The sequence below is a fragment of the Saccopteryx leptura genome, chromosome 1, assembly GCF_036850995.1.
Source record: "Saccopteryx leptura isolate mSacLep1 chromosome 1, mSacLep1_pri_phased_curated, whole genome shotgun sequence".
NCBI lineage: Eukaryota > Metazoa > Chordata > Mammalia > Chiroptera > Emballonuridae > Saccopteryx > Saccopteryx leptura.
The window spans coordinates 387662456-387677186 of NC_089503.1; the positions used below are offsets into that span (position 1 = coordinate 387662456).

A 14731-nucleotide genomic window follows, 5' to 3' on the forward strand; every position below is an offset into this window, starting at 1 on the left:
GTGGATAGAGCGTCGGACTGGGATGAAGAGGACCCAGGTTCAAAACCCTGAGGTTGCCGGCTCTCGCGCGGACTCACCAGCTTGAGCGTGGGATCATAGACATGACCCCATGGTTGCTGGCTTGAAGCCCAAGGTCTCTGGCTTGAGCGAAGGGTCACTCGCTCTGCTGGAGCTCCCCCCCGCCCCCCATCAAGGCACAGATGAGAAAGCAATCAATGAACAACAAAGGAGCTGCAATGAAGAATTGATGCGTCTGCCCTGGCCAGTTGGCTCAGTGGTAGAGCGTCGGCCTGGCGTGCAGAAGTCCCGGGTTCGATTCCCGGCCAGGGCACACAGGAGAGGCGCCCATCTCTTTCTCCACCCCTCCCCCTCTCCTTCCTCTCTGTCTCTCTCTTCCCCTCCTGCAGCCAAAGCTCCATTGGAGCGGGGATGGCCCGGGCGCTGGGGATGGCTCCTGGGCCTCTGCCCCAGGCGCTAGAGTGGCTCTGGTCGCAACAGCGCGAGGCCCCGGAGGGGCAGAGCATCGCTCCCTGGTGGGCAGAGCGTCGCCCCCTGGTGGGCGTGCCGGGTGGATCCCGGTAGGGCGCATGCAGGAGTCTGTCTGACTGTCTCTCCCTGTTTCCAGCTTCAGAAAAATACAAAAAAAAAAAAAAAAAGAATTGATGCTTCTCATCTCTCTCCCTTCCTGCCTGTCTGTCTCTATCTGTCCCTCTCTTTGTCTTTCCCTGTCTCTGTCACACACACAACCCCATAAGGAGATGCCATCAAAGAGCCAACAGAACGGCTAGAATGAAAGGAACCGTCACTGCTTGATCTCGGCAGGCGTGTGAGGTGACTGGAACTCGCGTCCCCGGAGAGAAGGAGCGCCCATTAGCGCAGTCACTGTGGAAACTGGTGCTCTGCTACGGCACGCAGCCGATAAGCTGGCAGTCCTACTTCTTGCTGAATATTCAGTAGAAATGATGGCACACAGCCTCCAAGAGACTTGTACAAGAGTGTTTGTGAGGTTTATTCACATGAGCCAACACTGGAAACAAAGTGTCCATGAGCGGTAGAATGGAGGGATAGGTTGGGGCGTTGTCACACCACGGAGTATCATACAGCAATGACAGACACCCTTCTGCTACGTGGCCCCACACGAACCAATTTCACACCCAGTGCTGAGCAGAAGAACCCCCCTCCCACAGACACACACACAATCATTTTTGAATGATGCTATTGATATGAGGTTCTATAGAGCAAGTGATTGCTTTCAGAATTTAGGATTGGATTATTTTCAGGGAGAGGCTTGACTGGGAGGAGTCACGAAGGGGGATTTCTGGAAACGTTCTGCACCTTGATCTGGGCAGCGGTTAAACAGACGTATACATATTCGAAAATTAACTGAGCTGCGCACTTCAAAGTCGTGCATGTCACTGTGTGAAAGTTATGCCTGAATTAAACAGGACACCTTCCCCGATCTCACATTCATTCCCTCAGCCACCGCACAGCTCCACCCTCTGCGTCGTGGCCACAGTTTCAGAAGATTTAACTGTACAAGCTGTTCCTCTTTCTCCATGTCCCCTGCTTGAATCAAGCCACCGTCACCAGCTTCTCCACCTCCTTTCAGCTCACCACACGGCCTCCCCAAGGTCTCCCAGTGACCTCAGCGCCACAAAACCTAGGGGCCAATTGTCTCCGTCTGACTGGGTCTCTCTCGCAATCACGAAACACTGTCCACCCTCTCTTCCGGGGTAGAACATTCTATATCCGTGCTGTCGATAGGGTAGCCAGGAGAAATGTGGGGGTCGAACACTCGAAATGTGGTAAGAATGACTAAGACACGAAGTTATATTTAGTGCTTTTTAAAGGCTCAGGTGCCCTGGCCCAATAGCTCAGTTGGTTAGAGCAGTGTTTTTCAACCTTTTTTGAGCCGTGGCACACTAGTGTGCCGTGAGACATAGTCAGGTGTGCCGTGGGGAAATTAAACATGGGTCCCCAAACTACGGCCCGCCGCCAGCTGCCTCCATCCGAACATAAACATTCCCCTCACAATCCCTCCAGCTATCAGCGACAGGAAGAGTGGAGGCACAGGGAACGCTCACTGACCAATCACCTTCTAGGATTCATCCCGACCACTAGCAATGAACCAATAGTAGGCCGCCTCTCATCCACACCCAGGAAGGTCCCCACTGGGGCTGCCGCACACTTGTCATTGCGTGGCCGTGGTGAGTAGTTGAAGCTGCTACTCCTCCCCATGGTCCCGATTTCTAATCCTGGTCAGGACTGGAGGTAAGTGTTGCCACCACTAGATGAAGCCTCAGCCTCAGCTAGTTATGTCTATCCTGATGGTGTATATAGATATTTGACCTTTTTCTTTTTAAAAGAGGCCTCCGCCGAGGGTGATATACAATGCATCACAATGTTATCTATATTGCATATGGCCTCCTGAAGGGTCATCTTCTTAAAGAGCTCAAATTTCTATATACACCATCAAAACAGACAGAACCAAGGCCCCTGCACCCAGCTGACCATGGGATTTGAACCCACAACCTCAGGGAGAACTCTAGTATTTATCAGAATCCTTACCTAGAAAGCAAACTTCTCAATCTGACAGTAGAGATGCTCTGAAGACTTATGATGTTACACAAGTACCCAACATTTTCTTTTTTATTTCTTTTTTTTTTATTTTTTTTATTTATTCATTTTAGAGAGGAGAGGGAGGGAGAGAAAGAGAGAGAGAGAGAGAGAGAGAGAGAGAGGAGAGGGGGAGGAGCTGGAAGCATCAACTCCCATATGTGCCTTGACCAGGCAAGCCCAGGGTTTCGAACCGGCGACCTCAGCATTTCCAGGTCGACGCTTTATCCACTGCGCCACCACAGGCCATATTTTCTAAAATTGATTTTGTCCAGTCTCTATATAGAGAGAGTATTTGCCAAATTGATTTGAACCCACAACCTTGATGAAAGCTCCAGTATCTATTAGCGGGACTGTATATATGAGGGGATGTTACGTGGGACTGTATATATGAGGGGATGTTACGTGGGACTGTATATATGAGGGGTTACATGGGACTGTATATATGAGGTTACATGGGACTGTATATGAGGGGATGTTATGTGGGACTGTATTTATAAGGGGATGTTACATGGGACTGTATATATGAGGGGGTTATCCTTTTTTATTTAACTTTTTTTAATAAATGTAATTTATTTAAACTTTAAATAAATTCTAACAGTTAGAGTGTCATTTTGTGTCATTTTGGTAGGTGGTGTGCCCCAGGATTTTGTAAATGTAAAAAATGTGCCACGGCTCACCTGACCAGGCGGTGGCGCAGTGGATAGAGCATTGGACTGGGATGCAGAGGACCCAGGTTTGAGACCTCGAGGTCGCCAGCTTGAGCGCGGGCTCATCTGGTTTGAGCAAAAAAAGCCCACCAGCTTGAACCCAAGGTCACTAGCTCCAGCAAGGGGTTACTCGGTCTGCTGTAAGGCCCGCGGTCAAGGCACATATGAGAAAGCAATCAATGAACAAGTAAGGTGTTGCAACGCGCAATGAAAAACTAATGATTGATGCTTCTCATCTCTCTCCCTGTCTATCCCTCTCTGACTCACTCTCTGTCTCTGTAAAAAATAAAAATAAAAATAAATAAATAAAAATTAAAAAAAAAAAGTGCCACGGCTCAAAAAGGTTGAAAAATCACCCCGAAGCACAGAGGTTGCCTGTTCGATCCCCGGTCAGGCACGTGCAGGGACAGATCTATGTTCCTGTCTCTTTCTTTCTCCCTTCCTCTCTAAAATCAATAAAAAATCAATTAAAAGTAATAAAAAAAGGCTGACCTATGGTGGCACAGTGAATAAAGCAACAACCTGGAACACTGAGGTCGCCGGTTCGAATCCCTGGGCTCGCCTGGTCAAGGCACATGCAGGAAGCAGCTACTACGAGTTGATGCTTCCCGCTCCTTCCCCCGCCTTCCTCTCTCTCTCCTTCCTTTCTCTAAAAACCAATAAATAAAATCTAAAAAAATTTAAAATAAACAACAATACATACATACATATATACATACACATATACATACATACATAAAAGCTCCCAGGTGATTGTCATGTGCAGCTAGAGTTGGGACCAACTGCTGCTGTCATCCACCTGGGTACCTTCATCCAGACCCGGGGCTTTAATTTCCAACTAGCCTAGCCATCTCCTCTGAACTCTGAGCACTATACCTGCTGCCGGCCTGGCTCTCCTCTGGGCACCCCTAAATTTGGGGTGTCCGGGACGAAACCTGTGACCACCCTTCCCGCACTCCTCAGCATTCTCCGTTGCCGCTCCTGGCCCCACCATTTACCCGGCTTCCTCAGCCAGCAGCCCCACAGCTCGTCCAGCGCCAGGCAGCCAGCAGCCCCACAGCTCGTCCAGCGCCAGGCAGCCAGCAGCCCCACAGCTCGTCCAGCGCCAGGCAGCCAGCAGCCCCACAGCTCGTCCAGCGCCAGGCAGCCAGCAGCCCCACAGCTCGTCCAGCGCCAGGCAGCCAGCAGCCCCACAGCTCGTCCAGCGCCAGGCAGCCAGCAGCCCCACAGCTCGTCCAGCGCCAGGCAGCCAGCAGCCCCACAGCTCGTCCAGCACCAGGAAGCCAGCAGCCCCACAGCTGGTCCGGCGCCGTCCCACTTCCGCGTGGCGTGGTGACCGCATCCCCCGTCAACCCCGTCTCTCCCTCCCACGTCTCAGTCCAGCCTCCCGTCTACGTTCCGCCTGGCGGCCTCCTCACTGCTCGGTCTCTCTGCTCCCACTCTTAGCTCCTGAGAGTCTTGAAAAGGCAGCTAGGACGTCCCTCTCCTCCTGAAGACGCTCAGGGTCTCTCTTCGGAACTTTCTCCCGACAGTCTCAGGCGGGGGCCTCAGCTGGCCCCTGCTGGCCCGTCCTGCCCGCCATGTCTCCCACGACAGGCCCTCCCTCTCTCCCTTCCAGCCCCACCGGCCTTCTCTTATAGATAGATAGATTTAAAAATAAATAAATAAATTCAATTCAACGGGGTGACCTCAGTCCCTAAGAACACACAAGTTTCAGGCACATGTTGCTATAGCATTTGAACGATTCATGGGGTTGTGTCACCCAAAGTCCAACCATTTTTGGTCACTGTGTCTTTGGCCCTCTATAGTCCCCTCCCCTCACGCCCACCCTCTGGTAACCGCTTCACTTTTATCTCTGTCCCTCCTATGTCACTTCTGTAAGCCCCTCCTCCTTCTCCCGAAGCCAGCCCTTTGTCTACACCAGGGGTCCCCAAACTACAGCCCGCAGGCCACATGCGGCCCCCTGAGGCCATTTATCCGGCCCCCACCGCACTTCTGGAAGGGGCACCTCTTTCATTGGTGGTCAGTGAGAGGAGCATAGTTCCCACTGAAATACTGGTCTGTTGGTTGATTTAAATTTACTTGTTCTTTATTTTAAATATTGTATTTGTTCCCGTTTTTTTTTTTTTTTTTTTAATTAAGATATGTGCAGTGTGCATAGGGATTTGTTCATAGTTATTTTTATAGTCTGGCTCTCCAGTGGTTTGAGGGACAGTGAACTGGCCCCCTGTGTAAAAAGTTTGGGGACCCCTGGTCTACACGGTCCCCTGCATGGGGCCTGCTGTTCCTTTCCCTCTTGGAGTCATCCTTCCTCTTGGCTCAGCCCCGTGTCACTTCCTGAGGGAGGCTTTCCTGCCCAGGTCAGGTTCCCCCCCCCCCCCCCGCCCCATCGTGCGCTCTCGTGGTAGCACTTATAACGTGTTGCCGTCACACATTTCCTTGTGAGATGATTCGATTGCCTTCTCGCCCCCACGCGGCCTTCCCACCAGCCTGTCTGGTCCGCGGCAGCAGCCGCGGCGCCTGTGTTTACTTCCTGGGGGCTGCTCCCTTGCATCTGTGCTCCATCAATAGTTATGGACCATGATGCCACCGAATGAAAGGTCTGATTTAAGCCCAGGACGAGCTTCAGAGCTGAAAACCAAGGATGGGACAAAGGTCGGGGCCAGGACCACGGACAGTGTCTGGGACTGGCAGTGGGTTAGAAACAGCAAGCGGCCGGGGCAGGGAGCGGGCCCAGTGTGGACCCTGGCAGGGCCCGGCGGTCCAAACTCTTCGGGAAACTGTTTGGCGGAACCGACTTAAGCTAGACGCAAACCCTGTGACCCTAGGAGTGGCCCCCCTGCAGCAGGTGCTGTCTTCATAGTGGCCGCACACCGGGAACGGCCCAGCGTCTCTCAGCAGCAGACCCGACTAGACAGAGTGGCTCAGGCCCTGGCCAGTTGGCTCAGCGGTAGAGCGTCGGCCTGGCGTGCAGGAGTCCCGGGTTCGAATCCCGGCCAGGGCACACAGGAGAAGCGCCCATCTGCTTCTCCACCCCTCCCCCTCTCCTTCCTCTCTGTCTCTCTCTTCCCCTCCCGCAGCCAAGGCTCCATTGGAGCAAAGATGGCCCGGGCGCTGGGGATGGCTCTGTGGCCTCTGCCTCAGGTGCTAGAATGGCTCTGGTTGCGACAGAGCGACGCCCCAGAGGGGTAAAACATCGCCCCCTGGTGGACATGCCGGGTGGATCCTGGTCAGGCGCATGTGGGAGTCTGTCTGACTGCCTCCCCGTTTCCAGCTTGGGAAAAATGAAAAAAAAAATTTTATAGACAGAGTGGCTCAGTCACACAGTGGAATGAAGTCAAGCAGCGGGCCCGCTACAGCCACACGCGATCCCGGGACGGAGCTCGCTCCTGCAGGGCCGGGCGGACACGGCCAGGCACGGAAGAGAACGTGCCGGAAAACTCCACTTATGTGAACTTTGAGGAGTAACAACGCCGAACTGTAGCATGCCCAGTCAGAAGGGGGGTGCTCTTCAGGGCCTGGTGGGGAAATCCTGGGGTGCTGAGAATATGCTGTTTCTTGGTCTAGATGCCGGCTCCCTGGCTGTCTTTGTGTGTGGGAGTCACTGAGGAGCACAGGGAGAGAAGGGGTACAGGACGGAGCGAGCACTGGGGGGGGAGCCAGGAGAGGGGCTCTGGTCAGTGCGGGGGTCTGCAGGGGGCGGCCCCAGTTCTGCTCAGGACAGGGGGTAAGGAGGGGGTCTGCAGGGGGCCCCAGTTCTGCTCAGGACAGGGGGTAAGGAGGGGGTCTGCAGGGGGCGGCCCCAGTTCTGCTCAGGACAGGGGGTAAGGAGAGGGTCTGCAGGGGGCGGCCCCAGTTCTGCTTAGGACAGGGGGTAAGGAGAAGGGCAGGCTGTGGCTATTCCAGACCAGGGAGGCTGGAGAGAGAAGGGCAGGACATGCTTCCTGGACAGGAGGGAAGGGGACAGATACTGTGCCCTCCGCCGACACACACACACACACACACACACACACACACACACACACACACACACATACACACACGTGTCCTGGCTTCCACGCCTGAACCTCTCCTCTGGATCTGAGAAAGAGAGTGCTCAGGGCTATTGGCCATCGCACGTGGCCACCAGCTACGCAAGACGAAGAGGGAGCTGGACACCGAGAGGCACCTGCCCAAGAAAGGCCAGGCCGAGAGGCCGGGTCCACAGGGAGCTGCCCGTCCCCGGGGCTGCAGCCGCTCTCCCAGCTTGGGGCGTGGCCGTGGGTGTGAAGTGGGGTACCTACCCTCAAACCCCACCACCCGGTGTCTAAGGCCGTGCACATCCCAGCGTGCGTGCACACACGCGTGCACGTACACATACCCTTGTGTGTGCCCGTCCACAAATACAAACACAGCGTGCCTGTGCACATACACAGCTCCATCCAAACAAGCCTGCAGCGTTGCAGACACGCACACGCACACACATGCACACGCACACGCATGCAGACACGCACGCACGCACACTCACACACACACACACACAGTCTCCCCTTCATGTTCCTCCCCACCCAGTCAGCAGTGACGCCTAAGAACCCTGACTTGTCCTTGGCTCACAGGGTAGCCGTGCGAGTCAAAGACCTTAGCTGGAGTGAGGGGGACCACCCAGGAGGTGCTTCTCCCCTGGCGGGGGGACCAGGCTGCCAGGTGCCCCACAGCCCTGGAGGCCTCCGGGACCTGTCCATTACCCCTCCACCCCCACTGGGTCTCCCAGCTCTCCCTGGGTGGCGGGGAGGGGGAGTCTCGGCAGCCAGAGCAGCTGGAGCAGGAACAGGCCACCACACCCCCGGAGCCTCCTCTCCTGCCCTGGCACCGCCACCCGCAAGTCCCCACGTCCAACTCCTGGGAGAACCACCTCTTCCCTCAGCACTAGGAAAGCAAGGCACTTGAGTATCTCTTGTGTTTCCCCCTCTCTGTGCCCCTGCCACAGGGCTGGGTGCCTTTCTGCGGTGGGGAGGGGGCCCTGGCTTCCCCGTCCTGGCACCCTCCCCACAGCTGGAGGGCTGGCAGGACGGGGGGCATCTTCCCAAGCTGTGACTCAGCAGGCCGGGTATTCGTGTGACGGCCAACTTCCACACTTGGCTCACCAGGGACCGTGGTTCCCAAGAGGTGGGGAGAGGGGCTGTCCCAAGGAGAGGGGTCCCCATGATGCCAGGAGAGTGAGAGGAAGGAGGGAAGAGGATGGGGGTCCAGATAGCAAAGAGACGCCAGGCAGGGGTGCGCTGGGGGACCAGATGCCCCATGTTCTGCGGCGCTAATAGGCCAGGCAGGATTTCCGAACCCCCCCATGGGGGCAGCGAGAGACAGGGAGGCAGGTCTGGGTCCTGCGCCCCGAGTGACCAGGACTGAAGAGCGAGGTCTGAGGACCTGAGGAGCTGGACGAGAACCCTGGAACTGAGCGCCCGGGCTGGGAGAGCGGGGAGGGGGGAGCCCAGATCCGGGAAGCGGGCGGGGACTGGAAGCGGACGGGCAGCAGCTGCCGCGTTTCCGAGCTGCTTCCCAGTAGTTCCTTCCAGTTCATTCCCAGTTGTTTCCAAGCTATGAAATTCTTTCCAGGCAAGATAAGGGGCCCGCCCGCCCCGCCCGGGCGTGTCACGTGTATGGGGGGGAGGTTCAGACGGACAGAAGCAGGGGGAGCCTGGGAAGGGGCGGATGGAACGGAGCCCCCGTGCCCCTGGAGGCATCTCTGTCATCCCGGCCCGCTGAGCTGTGAGTCATGGGTGCGGAGCTCTCGGCCAAGAGCGAGTTCTAGGATCCTCTCTGCAGGCTCCGTGCCCGCCCCAGACCTGGGGGGCCTGACTCTGCTCCATCTCAGCGCTTCTTAAAAGACCGAGACGCCCAGCCCCTGCCCCCAGGCCCTGCCTTCCCCGGGGTGGCCCCTGGCAGTCCCCATCTGGATGCCCAGGGGAGCTTTCCCTGGCACCTTGCTGAGCTGGGGCCCTGCTGCTCCAGCCAGAGCACATGGGGTGCCACAGCTCACCCAGCCCTGCTTTCGCCCAGCGCTCACCTCCCCGACGACCACTTCCCCGTCCTGCCACCGTCGGACCCGCGGCAGCCCTCCGCCCACACACTGACTGTCCCCCCCAGATGCACCCTCCACAGGAGTCCCGTCCCCAGTCCCATTGCCTCTGTCCCAGCAGAAAGTCCCTGCCTGGGCAGGGAGCCGGTCCTGAGAGCAAGTCTGCCAACCTTCGCCTGGGTCGTGGGGAGAGCACAGAACCCCCACTTCCCCGGCTGTCCCCGCGGCGCCCCCAGACCTCTGCTCCTCACCTGGGCAACGAGCGGCTGCAGCACCTCCGCACCTGTTCTGGCCCCAACTCAGGCACCGAGCCCGCAGAGCAGGGCTGGCTGGGGGTCCCCTCGGCAGCCCCGGGTGCCCTGGGGGTCCCCGGCTTGTTCCCTCCAGCTGGGGCGCACGGCTCTGCAGCGCGTCTACGCCGGCAGCCAGCGACAGCGAGAAGGAGGGAGGCTGCAGCTAGCAGGGGGAGGAGACCCGGAGGACCAGCGTGAGGTCAGGGGTGGGGGGAGCGGAGATAGGGCAGGTCCTCCCGCCCCGCCCGCCCCCGCCAGGCCCTCCCAAGTCATCGCCGTCCCTCCTCGCCTCCGGGCTCGCCCCGCCCCCCTGACTCCTCTGTCTGGGGTCACCGATTCCGCCAAACCCTCACCTGCCCCCTCCATCCCTGCACTGCCCTCCAGAGTCCTTTCCTCATCCCATTCCTAACCCCCTTCCCAGCCTCCTTCTGCCCAACCTGACATCCTCGCCCTCCAGCTGTTTCTCCCCTCCCCCACCACCCTTTCTCCACCTGTTGCTCCTGCTCTCAGACCTGCTTTCCCCTCTGTCCCGACACCCCGTCCCTAAGGCCACCCCTCTCTCTCTCCCCTGCACCTCCTCTCCCACCTGGTCCCAGCCCCTCTCTCCCCTCCCCTGCACCACCTCTCTCATCTCGTCCCAGCCCCTCTCTCTCCTCCCCTGCACCTCCTCTCTCATCTCATCCCAGCCCCTCTGCTCCCCTCCCCTGCACCTCCTCTCTCATCTCGTCCCAGCCCCTCTGCTCCCCTCCCCTGCACCTCCTCTCCCACGGCTTCCCAGCCCCTCTCTCTCCTCCCCTGCACCACCTCTCCCACGGCTTCCCAGCCCCTCTCTCCCCTCCCCTGCACCTCTTCTCCAACTTCTTCCCAGCTGCCCCTCTGCTCCCTCGGTCCAGCACCAGTTCTCTACCGATGGCCTGGGGCAGGAGGACTCTCCGCTCAGGGTCTCACCCCCACTCCTGCTCCGCCCCCCCGCCCCCCCACCCCCCCACCCCCCCACCCCCCCACCCCCCACCCCGCCCCGGCCCCCTCCCACCAGCCCCGCCCACGGCTCTCACCTGCCCCGCCCACCCTGTGCTGCCCCTGCTGCCAGCTCGGCCCCAACGCCCCCTTTCCTCCCCCACCTCGGCAGACTCCTGCAGACACTGCAGGTGAGGCTCCGGCACGGGCTGAACCCCAGGACACACAGATGCGGGGAAGCATCTGGGGTTCAGGGCAGACAGGGAGGGGAGGCCGAAAGTTAGGAGGCAGGTTTCACGAAGAGCCAGAGGCCAGCGGCAGGTACGGGGTGCAGTGCGGAAAGCAGAAGGGGCTAATGTCTGGAGGCTGCAGGGACGCGGGGGGCGGGCAGGGCGAGGGGGGGCTGGAGGGAAGGGGCGCTTGGGCTCAGGCGGAGCCCCGGAGACCGACACCGGAGGGCGGGCAGCGGACACGCCCACACGAGGCTGCTGGCGGCCTGGCCTCCTTCCCCACGTGCCTGCCGCCCTGACAAGGGCTGAGAAGGTGGCCTGACACGCGAGAGAGACAGCCGGGGCGGAGCGGGGCCCCAGCCCAGGCCCACACTGCGCCACCTCCACCTGTGGGAGAGGGGCCAAGCCACAAGGGAAGAGGGCGCGCAGGCGCCTGTATGTGCCCGACTGTGCCACCTGGGGCGGGGCACCGGTGCCCGCCCCCCTGGCCGCAGGTGTGTGGTGTGCCTGGGTCAGGGCGCACAGACCAGCATGTGGCTGTCCCTGGGACTGGGGACAAGGCCCTTGAGGGTGTCCCCGTGGGTGTCCGTGTGTCTGGGCGTGTGTGTATCTCTTTTTTTCCTGGCTCGATGGGGAAGATGAAGTCAGACTCTTGGAGCTGGGCACAGCTTCCTTCCGCTGTCTCGGCCCGAAGCTCCCACCCACAGCTTCCCGAGACCTCTGGACGGGGGTAGGGGGGTCCTCGGCAGGCGACGGTCTGAAACACCTGCCCGGGGACAGCAGGCTGCACAGGGGACGGTAGTGTACGATTCACTAGTTCTGTCCCACGCTCACACACATGCACATATTGGGCCTGTGCCTCGTATCCTGGTTTTGTGATTTAGGAAGTGTGACCACCCCAGGTGAGGCTGGCCCAGAGAGTGGCCGGAGACCCGGGAGATACACAGGAGCTGGAAGGACGGCCCAGGGCTGTTCCGGAAGTCCACGGCGGGTCAGATGGGGTGCGGGGTCTCCGAGGACGGCGGGATTGGGGTGCGGGGTCTCCGAGGAGGGCGGGATTGGGGTGCGGGGTCTCCGAGCAGGGCGGGATTGGGGTGCGGGGCCTCCGAGGGGGGCGGGATTGGGGTGCGGGGTCTCCGAGGGGGCGGGATTGGGGTGCGGGCCTCTGAGGACTGTGGGATTGGGGTGCGGGGTCTCCGAGCAGGGCGGGATTGGGGTGCGGGCCTCTGAGGACTGTGGGATTGGGGTGCGGGGTCTCCGAGCAGGGCGGGATTGGGGTGCGGGGCCTCCGAGGGGGGCGGGATTGGGGTGCGGGGTCTCCGAAGGGGCGGGATTGGGGTGTGGGGTCTCCGAGCAGGGCGGGATTGGGGTGCGGGGTCTCTGAGCGGGGCGGGATTGGGGTGCGGGGCCAACGAGGGGGGCGGGATTGGGGTGCGGGGCCTCCGAGGGGGGCGGGATTGGGGTGCGGGGCCTCCGAGGGGGGCGGGATTGGGGTGCGGGGCCTCTGAGCGGGGCGGGATTGGGGTGCGGGGCCTCCGAGGACTGCGGGATTGGGGTGCGGGGCCTCCGAGGGGTGCGGGATTGGGGTGCGGGGTCTCCGAACGGGGCAGGATTGGGGTGCGGGGTCTCCGAACGGGGCGGGATTGGGGTGCGGGGTCTCCAAACGGGGCGGGATTGGGGTGCGGGGTCTCCAAGGAGGGCGGGATTGGGGTGCGGGGCTTCCGAGGAGGGCGGGATTGGGGTGCGGGGTCTCCGAGGAGGGCGGGATTGGGGTGCGGGGCTTCCGAGGAGGGCGGGATTGGGGTGCGGGGTCTCCGAGGGGGGCGGGATTGGGGTGCGGGGCTTCCGAGGAGGGCGGGATTGGGGTGCGGGGCCTCCGAGGAGGGCGGGATTGGGGTGCGGGGCCTCCGAGCGGGGCGGGATTGGGGTGCGGGGCCTCCGAGCGGGGCGGGATTGGGGTGCGGGGTCTCGAAGCAGGGCGGGACTGCTGACATTTTCACGCTGACAAGGCATTTGAAGGAGGCAATGGCAGCTTGACAGACAGGATCCAGGTTCTGAGATAATGACCACTGTCTGAGATTCGCTTCTCCTGGACTTCAGCTCGCCCTCCTCAGAAGAGCACCAGGCCTTCCTTGCACCGGAGTGCTTGTCAGCACTGGACTGTGAGGTGCACCCTCCGGCCCCTTTCCTGTCCCCTGTCCTCCCTGTCCCCTGTCCTCCCTGGCCCTGGCCTCTGGTTCCCTTTGCCTTCCTCTCTCATGGGCCCCAGGGGCCCTGCTGCTGCTGCTGCAGCCCCTTGCCTGAGCCCACGCAGCCTGGCTGGCTCGCTTCCACCACCTCTGTGCCGTTCTGAGTTCACTTCCTCTCGTCCAAGTCAGGAACTGAACCGTGGAAGGACCGGGAGAGAAAGACCGGGAGCCCGGGGCGTGAAGGCAGGGTCACCTTCCGGGCGTGGTCCCGGGCCACAGGTTGAAAGGGGTGCTGTTGAGACCCGTCCACCTGTCCCCGCTGTCCTCCGAACCCTCAGTCCAGGGGTCTTCAGCTCCAGGTCTCCACCCTCGAGTGAACCTCCAGCCCCTGTCCTGACCTCACGAGGATAACATAAGGGAGAGAAGACACAGCAAGGGAGGGAGGGGCAGAGAGAGACGCAGAGAAGGGAAGAAGACAGAAGAGCGAGGGCAGTTAAGGGCAGGGACCTGAAGGCCAAGGCGAGGGAGGAAGACAGGCCGGGGGCTGTGAGCCAAGGGAGCCGTTCCGGGAGGGGAGTGTCAGGACAGGACATCCGTCCACGCGTCTGTCCACGCGTCTCCCTCGCGGAGCGCTCGCCTGCCGTGCTGCGTGCCGTCCAGGGAGGCTCAGACAGCGAGGGACCCAGGCTCTGCTCAGCCTGTGCTGTCCCCTCTCCCCCGGGTAGCCCTGCAGAGACCGAGGCTGAAGGCAGAGTTAAAGCAGGGTCCTGGAAGGAGTCGTTTGAGGAGAGTGTGATCTGAATTTTGGAAACTTCTGAGTTGTTGTGATTATGTAGATCTGGTCAGAAGAAACTGCCCAGTATAATAAGGTGGGGGATGCCAGCAGGTCATCCTGAGATGTACGGCTGGGGGGGGAGAGACAGGGGAACATGGAGCAGAGGTGGAGTCCGAGGTGAAGACGGGAGAGAACTAAGAGGCTTGGGCTGAACTGAACGGGCCCAGAGAGCCACAGGAAGAAAGGTCTGGACCCTCAGAACTTCCTTTGCCTGGAGACATGGGTGTGGGGAGAAGGGAGGAGGGAGGACATTTCTATCTTGTGACAAAAGAAAGTCACACAATTGTTTTGTTCTGTGTTCCGGGACGGGTGGGTGCCCATATTTACCAGAGGGACCTAGGTCGCTGTGGCAACCACACATCTGGGCCCCGGAATCCAGATGTGCCGTGTCCAGAAGCCATAGCAGAATGATGAGGCAAGCACTAGGCTCTCCAGTCCTGGCCTCGCAGCTGGGGGAGCACAGAGGACTGAGCGGGGGGAGGGGGAGGGCTGAGGCGGAGGGGAGGAAGTCATGGAGAGGGACAAGGAGTGAGACAAAGCTGTGGGAAGCGACAGGGGCCCGGGGGACAGGCAGAGAGGGGCAAGCACAGGCTCCGCAGCAGGAGGAGGTGAGAAGACCGAGAAGAGAGAGGGAAAGAGACCTAAGGCTGGGGGGCGAAGCAGCAGGACCCAGAGCCAGTGAAGGCAGGCAGGGGAAGAGAAGGGGACAGTGGGTCAGGGGTGTAGGAAAGGCAGGGTCCTGAGGAAGGAGAGCAGCAGAGGGGGCCGGGGCGGGAAGCGCACAGGCCGTGCAAGGGCTGCTGGCAGGCGGTGGCAGGGACAGGGCTGCGGCTGGGCAGCCTCACA

The 14731-nt window shown here is 60.1% G+C and overlaps 2 protein-coding genes across 2 annotated transcripts in view; both read right to left on the minus strand.

Annotated features, from left to right (window-relative positions):
• Positions 1-9804, minus strand: part of TNXB (tenascin XB) — an 87701-nt gene extending 77897 nt beyond the window's left edge. Inside the window, exon 1 of the mRNA XM_066359815.1 lies at positions 9633-9804. The gene's annotated coding sequence lies outside the window, so the exon portion shown is untranslated. The remainder of the gene's footprint in view (positions 1-9632) is intronic.
• Positions 9805-11853: 2049 nt separating this feature from the next.
• Positions 11854-12855, minus strand: LOC136388495 (uncharacterized). Its single transcript, XM_066360320.1, has one exon. It carries the CDS (start codon positions 12853-12855, stop codon positions 11854-11856), a length of 1002 nt encoding a protein of 333 aa, XP_066216417.1.
• Between the last annotated feature and the right edge of the window lie 1876 nt (positions 12856-14731).

Excerpts from the sequence above, each read along its gene's own strand:
- LOC136388495 (XM_066360320.1), bottom strand. The coding sequence starts at position 12,855 with ATGTCAGCAGTCCCGCCCTGCTTCGAGACCCCGCACCCCAATCCCGCC.